Source organism: Sphaerodactylus townsendi, linkage group LG03 (assembly GCF_021028975.2).
Source record: "Sphaerodactylus townsendi isolate TG3544 linkage group LG03, MPM_Stown_v2.3, whole genome shotgun sequence".
Taxonomy (NCBI): Eukaryota; Metazoa; Chordata; class Lepidosauria; order Squamata; family Sphaerodactylidae; genus Sphaerodactylus; species Sphaerodactylus townsendi.
In genome coordinates, this window is record NC_059427.1 from 160,842,670 (window position 1) to 160,856,243 (window position 13,574).

Sequence of the window (13,574 nt, forward strand, 5' to 3'; positions counted from 1 at the left end):
CTCGGCAGATAAGCAGCCAAAGCCAGGAGGCCCCGGCCCCTCAGGATAATGCCCCTGGGGGTGGAGGGGCTGAAACAGTCTTATTGCCACCTCCCCCCAAACATACACTAAAGGGTTTTGTCTGCAGGGGTAGTGGAGGTGGAGGGGACGGCATATGGCAGGTCAGCAGATACCAGCTGCAGTAGCTGAAAGCGGGCCTGAGACGGGCTCCCCCCCCTCCCTCCACCTTGAGGCCAGACAGACAGAGCAGGCGGGAGCGAATGTCTCTTTATTAGAAGGGGACGTCTTGATCCACACACCAAATAGCAGAGAAGGGACCAGGGCGCTGGGCACAGGTCTGCGGCCCCTCCCAATGGAAACACGGCTCAGAACAGGGGGGGGGGGGCAGAAGCCCTGAGGGCGGAGCAGCTGTCCCAGCAGGCATCGCCCCTCCTCCCCAAAAGAAGAGACAGCAGGAAAAAAACAAAGGACCCGGCAGCTGGATGCAGCTTGGCTATGCCCAAAAGCTGTGGCATGGGGTGGGGGGGGGGGGGGCAGGAACAGACTCAGGTCCCTGGATTTGACAGGACAAAGGCTGGCATTGGAACACTGGGAAGTCCATCTGGGCAGATCATGACTGACCACAGAGAAGAGACGGCGGGGTCCTGGTGGAATGGGGACCAGGGGACACTCCCAAGTGACAGAGCGAAGGTCCTTGGACGCCCCAGGCAGACAGATGGACTAGAAGGTGGGTTCTCAGTCAGTGGTTTCCACGCAGATCTGGAGGAGAAGGAACATACATAAGAACATAAGAACGAGCCTGCTGGATCAGACCAGAGTCCACCTAGTCCAGCACTCTGCACCACCTAGTCCAGCCTTGGGGAGCTCACAGGCAGGATGTGAAAGCAGTGGCCTTCGGTGGCTGTTGCTCCCAAGCACCTGGTCTGCTAAGGCATTTGCAACCTCAGATCAAGGAGGATCAAGATTGGTAGCCATAGATGGACTTCCCCTCCATAAATCTGTCCAAGCCCCTTTTAAAGCTATCCAGGCCATCACCACCTCCTGTGGCAGCATATTCCAAACACCAATCACACGCTATGGAAGAAGTGCTTTATTAGTCCCTAATTCTTCCCCCCCAGCATTTTCAATGAATGCCCCTGGTTCTAGACAGAGAGCAAGAGAAAAATTTCTCTGTCAACATTTTCTACCCCATGCATAATTTTATAGACTTCAATCATATCCCCATCAGCCGCCTTCCCTTCCAAACTGAAGAGTCCCAAGCGCTGCAGCCTCTCCTCATAAGGAAGGTGCTCCAGTCCCTCAATCATCCTCGTTGCCCTTCTCTGCACTTTTTCTATCTCCTCAATATCCTTTTTGAGATGTGGCGACCAGAACTGAACACAGTACTCCAAGTGCGGTCTGTCCAAGCCCCTTTTAAAGCTATCCAGGTGAGTGGCCATCACCACCTCCTGTGGCAGCATATTCCAAACACCGACCACACGTTGCGTGAAAGAAATGTCTCCTTTTATTAGTCCTAATGTAGGGGGATCATCAGCCAAAGACTTGGGAGGGGAGCTGCTGTGAGCCTCCTGGATGGGCCAGCAGAACTTTCCATCCACCAGGGTGCGTCTCCTTGCCTCCAGCCTCTCCTCCCCAGAATCTGCCGGTTCTGGCTCAGCACTGCCGTTCTTCCCAATGGGAACCCAAACAGCAGACACTAAACACCATCTCCTCTGGTTTAACCCCATAACAACCACCCTGTGAGGTAGGTTCACCTGAAAGAGAGAGTGCTCGATTGGACCTGATCCTCCCAGAGCTGCGTCCAACGCTACCCACTACGCCACGATGCCATTCCGTCAGCAAGCAAAGGAAGGGACTCACCTGCCCTCAGAATTCATCGTGGACGACCTCTTTTGGCTCGTGGCAGGCTGCCGGGGTGACAAACTCCATCAGGTATTCGCAGCGGCTGGGCTCCGTGGTGGTCATGACCAACGTCTCCTTGCCACACGACAGTTTCACCTGAGTGGGGGAGAAAGCGGGACGGGGGCTCTAGTTGGGTCAAGCTTGGGGGCTCTCAAAATTTTTTTTTTTAATAATAAGCCTTTATTTGGCATAACAATAATCGTAACACAATTAAAAAAAACCTGAGATAAAAGGTACACAAATACAAAGGTTTAAGATAGAATACAAATTATTGATTGTGCATCACCTCCAGTAAAAATCATGCTACCAATTCACAAGTTTCATTGTCAGAATTGTCCAGAAGGAAAGGGAGTCTACTTGATTCTCCCATTTCACTAGGTATCCTAGAAAGAATATTGGAATATTTTGATCTGATATTAGCAAATTTAGGGCAGCAAAGCAGTTGATGTGCCAGTGTTTCAATTTGTTGCTCACCACAAGAGCATACCCTTCGCTCATTTCCAAGTTGTTAAAATCTGCACAAGAATAAAGCGGAGGGGAAAAAAACATTAGAAGCGAGCAAGTGTGAGGGCTCTTCTCTGCATAGGATTAGTCAAAAATACAAATAGGGAGCCATCCTGTTTTGATATTAGGGGTATTGAAAGATGTAAGGGTGAACAAGTTTTCATCGCAGCCCTAATTAAATTAATCCATTCGCTTTCCAACAATTTTTGTTTTAACAAGTTGTAGGATTCTGAACTAGAGAGCGGGAAAAGCGAGTCGAGAGATATACCAAGTGATTCAATCTTCCTTTCTATCAGAGAGAACCATGGATTAGCCTGAGTATCAGACAAAAGTAGGTGAATCAGCGAGTGATCATGCGAGAAATGCAGGCTTAAGCCAAAATTTAAAGAGCTCTCAACCAAGCCCTATAAACTAACTAATTTTGGCCCAGTTCTAAACAGAGGGGTCATGACACGGGTACACCATTTGGCAGGCCCATAATTTTACGGAAAAAATTTGGATTGACAGTATTCATGGAGTCGGCCAACTGCTTGGAGCCAGATAGGTACTCCATAAAGTAACTGGCGCTCTATCTTAGAGTTAAAGATTTTTAGTGCTCCTGGGACAAGGGAGTGGCCCTTTCCATAAAAGAAGCGTGCAATGGCAGAATAACTGATGGTAGCAGCTGCAGTAGCAGCTTTTTTGTGGGGTAACCAGGAGAGGTTTTTGTGGGGTAACCAGGAGAGGTCTCTCAAAAATTAAGTGCGAGGGCTGAGGGCATTCATCCACAGGCTCTTCACTACCCTCCTAAACCCCTGTGGGGCTTTTCATACCGGGACTCTCTCTGGCTCTCCAAGGGAGTCTTTTCCTTTTTGTCTCCACAATCCTATCAGGTACAGAAGACGGGAGTGGGGGGAAGAGTAGTAGCCAATCGAAACCCCATCTCAGTGGCTTTCCTGCAATCAAGGGCTTCTTTTTCGCTCACTGTTCAGAATACCCAGGGTTGAGGCTCTTGCACAGGAGTGGCCTCTGTTCAGCATCTAGACCAGAGGCGTCCAACTCTGGCTCTTCCGATGTTCAGGGACTACAATTCCCATCAGCCCCTGCTGGCACGGCTGGCACTTCAGATGTTCACGGACTACAATTCCCATCAGTCCATGAACATCTGAAGCACCTGAGTTGGACACCCCTGATCTGGACACACCAACCAAAGACTTCGTTCTACGCTGAAGCTACTGCGCACAGACAGGCACGCCCTTTACGGGACATATCTCCTCCAGGACACCCCAATTTCTTTACCCCAACCCATCCACAGAAAGATTCGGCTCAGTCCCCACCAGTGAGAACAGCCACAGCATCCCCCAAAGGGAGAGATGGGCCCGTCTGTTTCACGCTGTGCCAGAAAGAGCAAATAACATCAGAAGAGCCCAGCATCTCTCCTCACACCGTGGCCAACCAGCTCCTCCGTAGGGCAGTGATGGTGAACCTATGGCACGGGTGCCAGAGGTGGCACTCGGAGTCCTCTCTGTGGGCACGGCATGCACAGAGTTCGTCATGTGGGGGGTGGTGGTGGAAAATCACCCTCCCACACACACACACACATATACACACATATCTAGGCTGACCTGGGTCACTGAACACGACGTGCGTGCACTGCAGTGAACAGGGAGGACTCAGGTGGCTGATGCCCGAGGGGGGGGGGCACAGAGGAGGCAGAGATACTAGAGAGGCACAGAGCACTGTGTGCGGGACTTGGAGGCTAGAGCAGGCTGGCCCCTGCTCAAGTGGGTGGGGTGGAGGAAGAGGGAGCAAACCAGTTTTTTCTGAACTAAAACCTCAGCATTCAGGTTAAATTGCCGGGTTGGCACTTAGCAATAAATAAGTGGGGTTTGGGTTGCCATTTGGGCACTCGGTCTCAGAAAGGTTCGCCATCACTGCCGTAGGGCCAAGAACAGGGCACAGAGGCCAAGGTAAGAATCTAAGAAGAGCCCTGCTGGATCAGAGCATTAGTCTGTCTACTCAATCCTCTTCACTCACATACCGGCCAACCACTTCTCCTGGACGGCCAACTACAGAGCGTCAGGCAAGGTTTTGTCTCCTTAACCTTTCCTAGGTCCCCCCCAAACATTCTGCCAAACTGGCTTCTAACCCCCCTAGGCTTCCTCCTAGCTGGCTACTGGCCCGGGCCCGGGCCTCCTTCCGTGCCTCAGCTTGGCCGCCTGCCCAAACACTCACCGTCGTGGAGCGGTTGGGGCCCTGCCAACAGCCTGTGCCGTGCTCATATTTCATGACGCTGAATTTGTCATCCTCCGGCCCGGCCCAGGAGCCCCACGTCCTGCAAGAGAAACAGACCGGGTCAGAGGCATCCTTGGCTGAGGCTGATGGGTCTGCCAGTCAGCACCCCTCCCCCCCCCTCCCCAGGCTGCTTTTTCAAAGCGCTCAACTCACTTGACCTGCTTGGAATCATCACAACCACCCTGCAAGGTCAGTATCTCCCCACTGCAGATGGGGGGGGGGTGAGAAAGCTCTGAGTCACAGCTAGAGGCATAGCTAGGGAAAATGGAGCCTGGTGCAAAAACTGAGTTTTGCTACCCCCCACCCAGTTCGTTTGTGTTTTTTGTATTTGTTAGCGTTTTGTTTTTCCAATTTTTGGTCTGCAGGGGGCACAGGTTTTAGGCTAGCAGCATCGAAATGTCAGGGTATCTTTAGGAGGCTCTCCTGATGATACCAGCCAGGTTTGGTGAAGTTTGGTTCAGGTTATGGACTCTCAAAGGTGTAACCCCATCTCCTATTAGCTCCCATTGGAAACAATGGGGGATGGGGGCACCCCCTTTGGGGGTCCATAACTTTGGACCCCCTCAACCAAACCTCACCTAACTTGGCTGGCATCATCAGGAGAGTCCCCCCAAAACTCCCTGAAATTTTGCTGCTGCTAACCTAAAAACTGCCCCCCCACCCCCCGCAGGCCAAAAACTGAAGAACACTAAAAAAATACAAAAAACAAACCTAGAACATAAGAACATAAGAACAAGCCAGCTGGATCAGACCAGAGTCCATCTAGTCCAGCTCTCTGCTACTCCCAGTGGCCCACCAGGTGCCATTGGGAGCTCACATGCAGGATGTGAAAGCAATGGCCTTCTGTGGCTGTTGCTCCCAAGCACCTGGACTGTTAAGGCATTTGCAATCTCAGATCAAAGAGGATCAAGATTGGTAGCCATAAATCGACTTCTCCTCCATAAATCTGTCCAAGCCCCTTTTAAAGCTGTCCAGGTTAGTGGCCATCACCACCTCCTGTGGCAGCATATTCTAAACACCAATCACACGTTGCGTGAAGAAGTGTTTCCTTTTATTAGTCCTAATTCTTCCCCCCAGCATTTTCAATGGATGCCCCTGGTTCTAGTAGTATTGTGAGAAAGGGAGAAAAATTCTCTCTGCCTACATTTTCTACCCCATGCATAATTTTTTATAGACTTCAAACATATCCCCCCTCAGACGTCTCCTCTCCAAACTAAAGAGTCCCAAACGCTGCAGCCTCTCCTCATAAGGAAGGTGCTCCAAACCTGACATTTTTGCTGCCCCCAGGTGCGCGCCTGGTGCAATGCGCACCCCTGGTCCCCTTGTAGCTACACCTCCGGTCACAGCTCAGTCTCTGAGGCACAGGGCAGAGGAAACAGACCGGGGCAGATTGCTACGGGCTTGTTTCCAAGACTGGACTACAGCTTCTTACCCCAAACTGGTCTCTGAGCCACCATGCTTGGGTTTCTGAGACACTCTGCTGAAGGGACAAAGACGATAAATGTACCTGGAGAAAAGAGCACAGGAGAGAAGCAGCCATTAGACTCCACCACCATCCATCTGGCCTGAGTAGGCAACCAAGGCAAACCCCAGAGCTGCGGGGGCCCAAAGCAAAGAACTCCCCTGCCAACAGTCCACTTGGGCCCTCCTCTGGACAGGAAAGGAAACAGAGACCGGGTCCCTGGAGCTAGGCCCTGGAACCTCCCGTGGAAGGCAAACCACCAGCTTGGGCAATAATTCCATTGTAGAAGACAACAGTTCACTTCAGGCCTTCAAGAACCACTGAATAAGCTGAGCAGACAGGAAGATCAGCAGGGGCATGGCTCTGCCTGGTATACATCTGCATGATGCCAGCGTGGTGTAGCAGTTAAGAGCAGGTGCACTCTAATCTGGAGCACCGGGTTTGATTCCCTGCTGACAGTCAAGCTGCGGAGGCTTATCCGGGGAACCAGGTTGGCTTGTGCACTCCAACACATGCCAGCTGGGTGACCTTGGGCTAGTCACAGTCCTTTGGAGCTCTCTCAGCCCCACCCACCTCATGGGCGGGGGAAGGGAATGGAGATTGTCAGCCCCTTTGAGTCTTCTTACAGGAGTGAAAGGGGGGGGGGGATATAAATCCAAACTCTTCTTCTTCTTCCAGGTGTGGTTTTCAAAGGTCTTCTCACCTCACCTCAGCAGTGGCGTAGGAGATTAAGAGCTGGAGGAACCGGGTTTGATTCCCAGCTCTGCCGCCTGAGCTGTGGAGGCTTATCTGGGCAATTCAGATTAGCCTGTGCACTCCCACACATGCCAGCTGGGTGACCTTGGGCTAGTCACAGCTCGGAGCTCTCTCAGCCCCACCCACCTCACAGGGTGTTTGTTGTGGGGGGGAAGGGCAAGGAGATTGTAAGCCCCTTTGAGTCTCCTTACAGGAAAGGGGGGATATAAATCCAAACTCTTCTCCTCCTCCTCCTCCTCCTCCTCCTCTTCTTCTTCATCTTCACCTCTCCCCATCCCCAATTCCACCAGCCTGTGCCTGGCATCAGTCCAACTGCTGTGGAGAGGATTGGCCCCATTCCAAGGCAAGAGGACCTCATGGGGCAAATTCACCCCCCCCCCCCCCACCCCTTCCACTCTGCTGTCTCCATCTTATGAGAACTGAAAGGCTGCTTCAGCTGCCAACCGGACTGGGAAAAGCAGGGGCCGCCCCCCCACCCCAGCAGCGCACGACAAAGCCCCGAGGGCAGGCAGGCACTCACTCGTTAGTGGTAAGTTCATAGCACTGGTTGTAGAGATAGGAAAATTCCCCGTGGGGTCCAAAGTCGGAGGAGATCTCTTTCTCCAAGCTCCTGAAAGAACACGGTTAGAGAGAAATAATATTATTCCGGCTGAACAGCACCCTTGTTGGGGTTGATTCAGGACACAAAACCCGCAAGGCCCATTTAACCCAAAGCTCAGAGAAAGGGCTCAATTAGAAAAGCCGGCGGGGCCCCAAATCTCTCAGGATCTGCCCCAGTTTGCTCCTTCCTGCCCTCTCCCACTCGGGGTCTTCTGCTCTCCAAGAAGAGACCGTGGGGGCTGGGCTCGGTCCCTCGGCAATCCCTGCCCGACCCCACCCCCCGGAATGAACGCTACCCGGGCAAAGGGGAGGAGCGCATGTGGAGGAAAGCCGCAAACTGGTGGCAGCTCCTCGCGTGGACGACGTCCTCAGTGCTGAGGGAGGCGTGGCACCCGAGGCGGACAGCAAAGCACAAGAAGCAGAAAGTACCACAGCAGTCAAGGAGAGATCGGAAGAGAGCAGGACATGTGCTTCGGAGCAGGAGAAGGTGCAACGGGAACAGACTTGACCCAAATGGCCTCATCCTGGTGCAGTGGTTAAGAGCAGGTGGATTCTAATCTGGAGAACCGGGTTTGATTCCCCACTACTCCACCTAAGCAGCGGAGGCTGATCTGGTAAGCCAGATCGTCTCCTGCTATTCACATTCCTGCTGGGTGACCTTGGGGCAGTCACAATTCTCTCAGAACTCTCTCAGCCCCACCTACCTCGCAAGGCGTCTGTTGTGGGGAGAGGAGGGAAAAGGGGCTTGTATGCCACCTTGAGTCTCCTCACAGGAAAGAAAGAAGAAGAAGAGTTTGGATTTATATCCCCCCTTTCTCTCCTTTAGGAGACTCAAGGGGGCTGACAATCTCCTTGCCCTTCCCCCCTCACAACAAACACCCTGTGAGGTAGGTGGGGCTGAGAGAGCTCCGAAGCTGTGACTAGCCCAAGGTCACCCAGCTGGCGGTGGGAGTGCACAGGCTAATCTGAATTCCCCAGATAAGCCTCCACAGCTCAGGCGGCAGAGCCGGGAATCAAACCTGGTTCCTCCAGATCAGAGTGCACCTGCTCTTAGCCACTGGTCTTAGCCACTACGCCACTGCTGCTGAAAGGTGGGGTACAAATCCAAACTACTACTCCTCTTCTCTTCATTGCGCAGAGGGCAGAATCAGGTCCACCCAGTTCTATTTCCTCCCCAGGAGCTCAGGAGAGCGAGGGAGGGGGGCTGGACACCACCATACCCTCCCCCCTCCCCACCAGAGACCACAGATTTACCCTCCCCCTCAGGCTTGGCCAGTTCCTGCCGCCCAGCTCTTTGTGGAGTGGCTGCCTTTGTTCCTTGCCAGTGGCCCAGGGGAACCCCGCAAGTGCTCAGGGACCTGTTGGGGAGGCTGTATCCCCTAGTTACCGCCCGGTCTCCAAGGCTACCCCTAATTACACGGCTGGCGCCTCAGCTCTTTGTTCCTGCAAGCAGCTCCCTGCCTTAGCAGCCGCTCGGCCCAGCCGCAGGAAGACGCCAGATGCTCTTTCCTCTGCTCCGTGCAGCACGCGGCCCTCTGCTTTGCCACCCCAAACCCCAACCCATCCCCCCAAAAAAAACCAGTTTCTGCAAAGCACGCTGGAAGGCCGGCAGGGTCAGACCCAATGGGGCCACAGCCAGTGGTGGGAATCCAAAAAATTTAGTAACAGGTTCCCATGGTGGTGGGATTCAAACTGTGGCGCAGCGCCAATGGGGTTGGGCGGGGCACAACGGGGGTGTGGCTGGGCATTCCGGGGTCATGGCATTCCTGGGCGGGCTGTGGCAGGACGAAGGCCGGGCGCCGTCCTGGGCTGGAAATCTAATGCACGCGAAGCAGGCTGCCACGCGATGCCGGGCGCCTCCCTGCTAGACTGCTTCCAGTTCCGCCACTGCTGAGGAATGGCGTGATCTAAGGCAAAAATCACGGGGCAAAATCACCAATTAGTAACCCCCTCTCGGCACACACAAATAATTAGTCACCTACTCTCGGGAACCTGTGAGAACCTGCTGGATCCCACCTCTGGCCACGGCGCTTGGGAAGGAACTCTGGATGGAGGCTCTCGGCCCACGTGGCCAAAGCCCGTGGTGCCATGAGCATCGTAAGGGACCCGCCCCGCCCCTGCGGCACTGCAAGTCTCTGTCCGCCCAACTCCCTTGTAAGGGAGCAGAGGTGAAGGGAAGCGACAGAGGAAGTTGTGCTGGCGCAGAAGGACCGCACCAGGAGGAGACTCATCACGACCCCATGGCAATTTCTGGTGCCCCCACCCGCCCGCCCCCTCACACAATAGAGCACAGGCTCCACCAAGGCAGCCTTCAGCAATGGGAGCCTGATCCTAGGACTGGCAGTTCACACAGTTCCTTGTGAGGAAGGAGGTGCAAAAGACCTTTTCCGTCATCACAAAAGAAGAAGAAGAAGAAGAAGAAGAAGAAGAAGAAGAAGAAGAAGAAGAAGAAGAAGAAGAAGAAGAAGAAGAAGAAGAAGAAGAAGAAGAAGAAGAAGAAGAAGAAGAAGAAGAGGAGTTTGGATTTATATTCCCTTTAGGAGACTCCAAGGGGCTTTACAATCTCTTGGTTTCATTGAAGCCTCAGGGCGGCAGAGCGGGGAATCGAACCCGGCTCCTCCAGATTAGATACACGAGCTCTTAACCTCCGACACCGCTGCTGCAGCAGGAGCCAGCCCCACCTCACCCCCGTGGCCAGCCCTCCTCCACCAGCCTCCCTTCTGTGGCAACTGCAGGACGCCTGCAGTCGGGAGGCAGCCCGAGGTTTATTTTCAGCGTCCTCGTCCCTCCTGAGAGCTGCACAAGGGACGGATGGACGGCAGAGAGAAGAGAGGTCAGAGAGAGCAGCCAATAAAGGACCTTCTGCTCAGCAGCAGAAAAGCAGCAAGGGACACTCAGAGCAGGGACAGCTGAACACCCCGGGAGAGAAGAAGAGTTTGGATTTATATCCCCCCTTTCTCTCCTGCAGGAGACTCAAAGGGGCTGACAATCTCCTTGCCCTCCCCCCCCACCACAACAAACACCCTGTGAGGCAGGTGGGGCTGAGAGAGTCCTGAGACAACTGTGACTGGCCGAAGGTGGCATGTGTTGCACAAATTAACCTGGTTCACCAGATAAGCCTCCACAGCTCAAGTGGCATAGTGGGGAATCAAACCCGGTTCTCCAGATTAGAGTGCACCTGCTCTTAACCATGACGCCATGCTGGTTCTCCTGATCTGCAGAGTGTCTTGATCCGCAGGGGAATTGCCTTGCCTTGTAGGCAGGCTCGGGAGTGTGGTCGAGCTGAGCTGCCATCAATTGAGGGTGGGCGTTTGGGGGCCTGTCCTGGCTGAGGGCTGAGAAGTCAGGCCCACAGAGGGAGCAGGCCTTCACAGGTCACATCTACGGCACTGAAACGCAACCTGGGAAAGGTGCAGGAAACTCCCAAGTCTGCGCCACGGGGCCTTGCCAAGTCAAACAAGCAAGTCAATGGGGAACCCGTTGTTGGGAGGCCAGAGGGGAGAATGGGAGGAGGGAAAGAGAGGTCATCCCAGGCCGGCAAACTGCTTGTGGGGTTGCCCTTCCCCTGTGCTGGACACCAGAGAGGAAGGAATCCCACAGATCCTTGGGCATGCTCTGCAGAAAACCACCACATGCTTCACAGAGCACGCCGGAGGCACGAGTCCAGAGGACTGAACCAGCAGCATCTCAGAAGAGGGGTGCAGAGCAGAGCAGAGCAGGGGGCAGGCTGTGAGCCATGGAGGCAGCCCTCAATGGAGATAATGAGGTCAGGGAAAAAGAGCTACCATATATACTCATGTATAAGTTGACCCAAATATAAGTCAAGGCACCTAATTTTACCACAAAAAACTAGGAAAACGTATTGACTCGAGTATAAGTCTAGGGTGGGAAATGCAGCAGCTACTGAGTAAATTTCCAAAATATAAAAATAGATATGGTCGGGCGGCTATTTGGGGGGGGTTCTCTACCACCTGACCCCCCATCTCACCAATCCAAAGCTGTCTCTGCCACAAGCCTTCTCCATCCCGCAGCTTGTCCAGCTCACCCAGGTCGACTGGCTGTCACCTGCCGAGAGACAGGGGCCGGCTGCCACCAAGAAGAAGGCAGAGGCTGAGAATGCAGCTGAAAGGAGGGAGGCAGAGAAGAAGGCAGAGGAGAGTGAAGCAGAGAAGGAGGCTGAGAAAGCAGCTGAAAGGGGGAGTGCAGAGGGAATAAGACAGGAGGACAGCTTAAGACGAGAGAGGGAAACTGCACACAAGAATTAGAGTGGGACCCTCACTCAGATAAGTCGGGGGGGGCTTTTTCAGGGCAAAAAATGTGCTGAAAAAGTAGACTTATATGCGAGTATATAAGGTAAATCCCCCCTCTCCTACACCAGAATTGGGGGCTGGGGGGGGGCGGGGCTCTGCTATATAATTTGCAGAACTGTAAGAAATCTGAGTGTACATCAGAAAAGGAAGATGCAAACACCACAGCTGAAAGACTCGCATTTCAGTACTGGAGGAATAAACACCTGCTTCCTATAAAACAAATCATTGAGGACCGTAGAACTTGATTAACATTTGAATATATAGCATGTAGATGGCAACCGCATATGGACATGCTTAGATATTTGGAAACCAGGGTGCTGTGTGGTTTCTGGGCTGTATGGCTGTGTTCTAGCAGCATTCTCTCCTGACGTTTCGCCTGCATCTGTGACTGGCATCTTCAGAGGATCTGTGGCTGGCATCTTCAGAGGATCCAGCCATACAGCCCGGAAACCACACAGCACCCCAGTGATTCCGGCCGTGAAAGCCTTCGACAATATTTGGAAACCTCTTATAAAACCTCACATGCAGATCTGCCAGCACTGTTATATTTTTACTTCCACTCCATAAAGAGGTGGGTTTTTCTTTTTCATTAGTGACTGGGTGTTGAGTTTTTCCCGTTTGGTTCTTTTTTTTTTTGGCGAAGGAAAGAGCGCCCGCTTCCTTACGCCGTAGCGGTAAAAGAGCTTCCAGCACGCCAGGAGGCCGCCGTGAAACATGCAGACGCATGCGAGGGACGGCCTCCTGAGACGCCGAAGCAGGCTGCCCGCATGGAGCAGCCTCTTCCTTTTCCCTTCCATAATGCCTCTGAGTAGCCGCCCGTCCTGCTGGCCTCCTCCCAGCTCCATGCGCTTCACGCCTCCGACCTCCAGGCCGGGAGGACAGCCAGGGAGGGACTTAGGAGAGCCAGCAGGACGGTGACACGAAGAGGTACATGGAAAGGGAAGGGGAACAAGGTAGCCTCGGTTCGAAGGCGCTGTTAAGCGCACCGGGCCACCGGAAGATCGCTTTCAACAACAACCCTTTACAAAGGGTTGTTGTTTTAGGGCTGCCTGAGCGCCTCCCTGGGAGGGGAAGCGTTTAATCTGTGGCCCGCTGCTGCTTTATTTGGGGTTGCATTGCAGCAGCGCCGGGCTTCGTGGTGGTCGGCTGCCTGGGGGCGGCGTTTTTACCGCCCCCAGGCCGTCGTTTTTGGCCCGTGAGGAAAGGGCCAAAGAAAACATATAATTTTTTAAAAAATCAAATAAATTCTGATCAGGCCCAGATCAGCAGCAGATTTCCTGGATAGGCTTCAGAGAGCGGTGGGGACCAGGGGGCGAACAGGGCAGCATCAGTGACTCAAGAACTGTACAACCAAGTCCCTTCCTCTCTTAAGAAGTGGCACATTCAATCCCAAAGCAGTACCTGATCGACTCCTCCATGTCTTTCAGGGATTTCTCTGCCTCTTCAAATTGGTCCCGGGCTTTCTGGGCAGCTGAAACATACACAGGCAAAGAGGCAGGATGGAAAACTGAACGAAAAGCCGAGACTGACTGACTCCTCCACAGAACCCCTTTGCCAAAGCAGCTCCTCGGAACTGGGGCCTGCTAATCACACCCGTGCTGAAGAATCATAGAATCATATAGCTGGAAGAGACCCCAAGGGCCATCTAGTCCAACCCACTGCCATGCAGGAACACACAATCAAAGCACTCCTGACAGATGGCCAGCCAGCCTCTGTTAAAAAACCTCCAAAGAAGGAGACTCCAACACACTCCGAGGCAGTGCATT

General features: G+C 53.4%; 1 protein-coding gene across 5 annotated transcripts in view; it reads right to left on the reverse strand.

Moving 5' to 3' along the window:
• Positions 1–251: 251 nt before the first annotated feature.
• Positions 252–13,574, reverse strand: part of PRKCSH (protein kinase C substrate 80K-H) — a 52,382-nt gene continuing 39,059 nt past the window's right edge. For all 5 annotated transcript variants that reach the window (XM_048491147.1, XM_048491149.1, XM_048491148.1 and 2 more), the window contains 6 exons: positions 13,210–13,279; positions 7,419–7,508; positions 6,113–6,187; positions 4,621–4,720; positions 1,861–1,998; positions 252–759 (listed from right to left, as the gene is read on the reverse strand). In XM_048491147.1, coding sequence (XP_048347104.1) covers positions 1,867–1,998; positions 4,621–4,720; positions 6,113–6,187; positions 7,419–7,508; positions 13,210–13,279 — 467 coding nt within the window. In that variant the 3' untranslated portion in view covers positions 252–759; positions 1,861–1,866. The remainder of the gene's footprint in view (positions 760–1,860; positions 1,999–4,620; positions 4,721–6,112; positions 6,188–7,418; positions 7,509–13,209; positions 13,280–13,574) is intronic.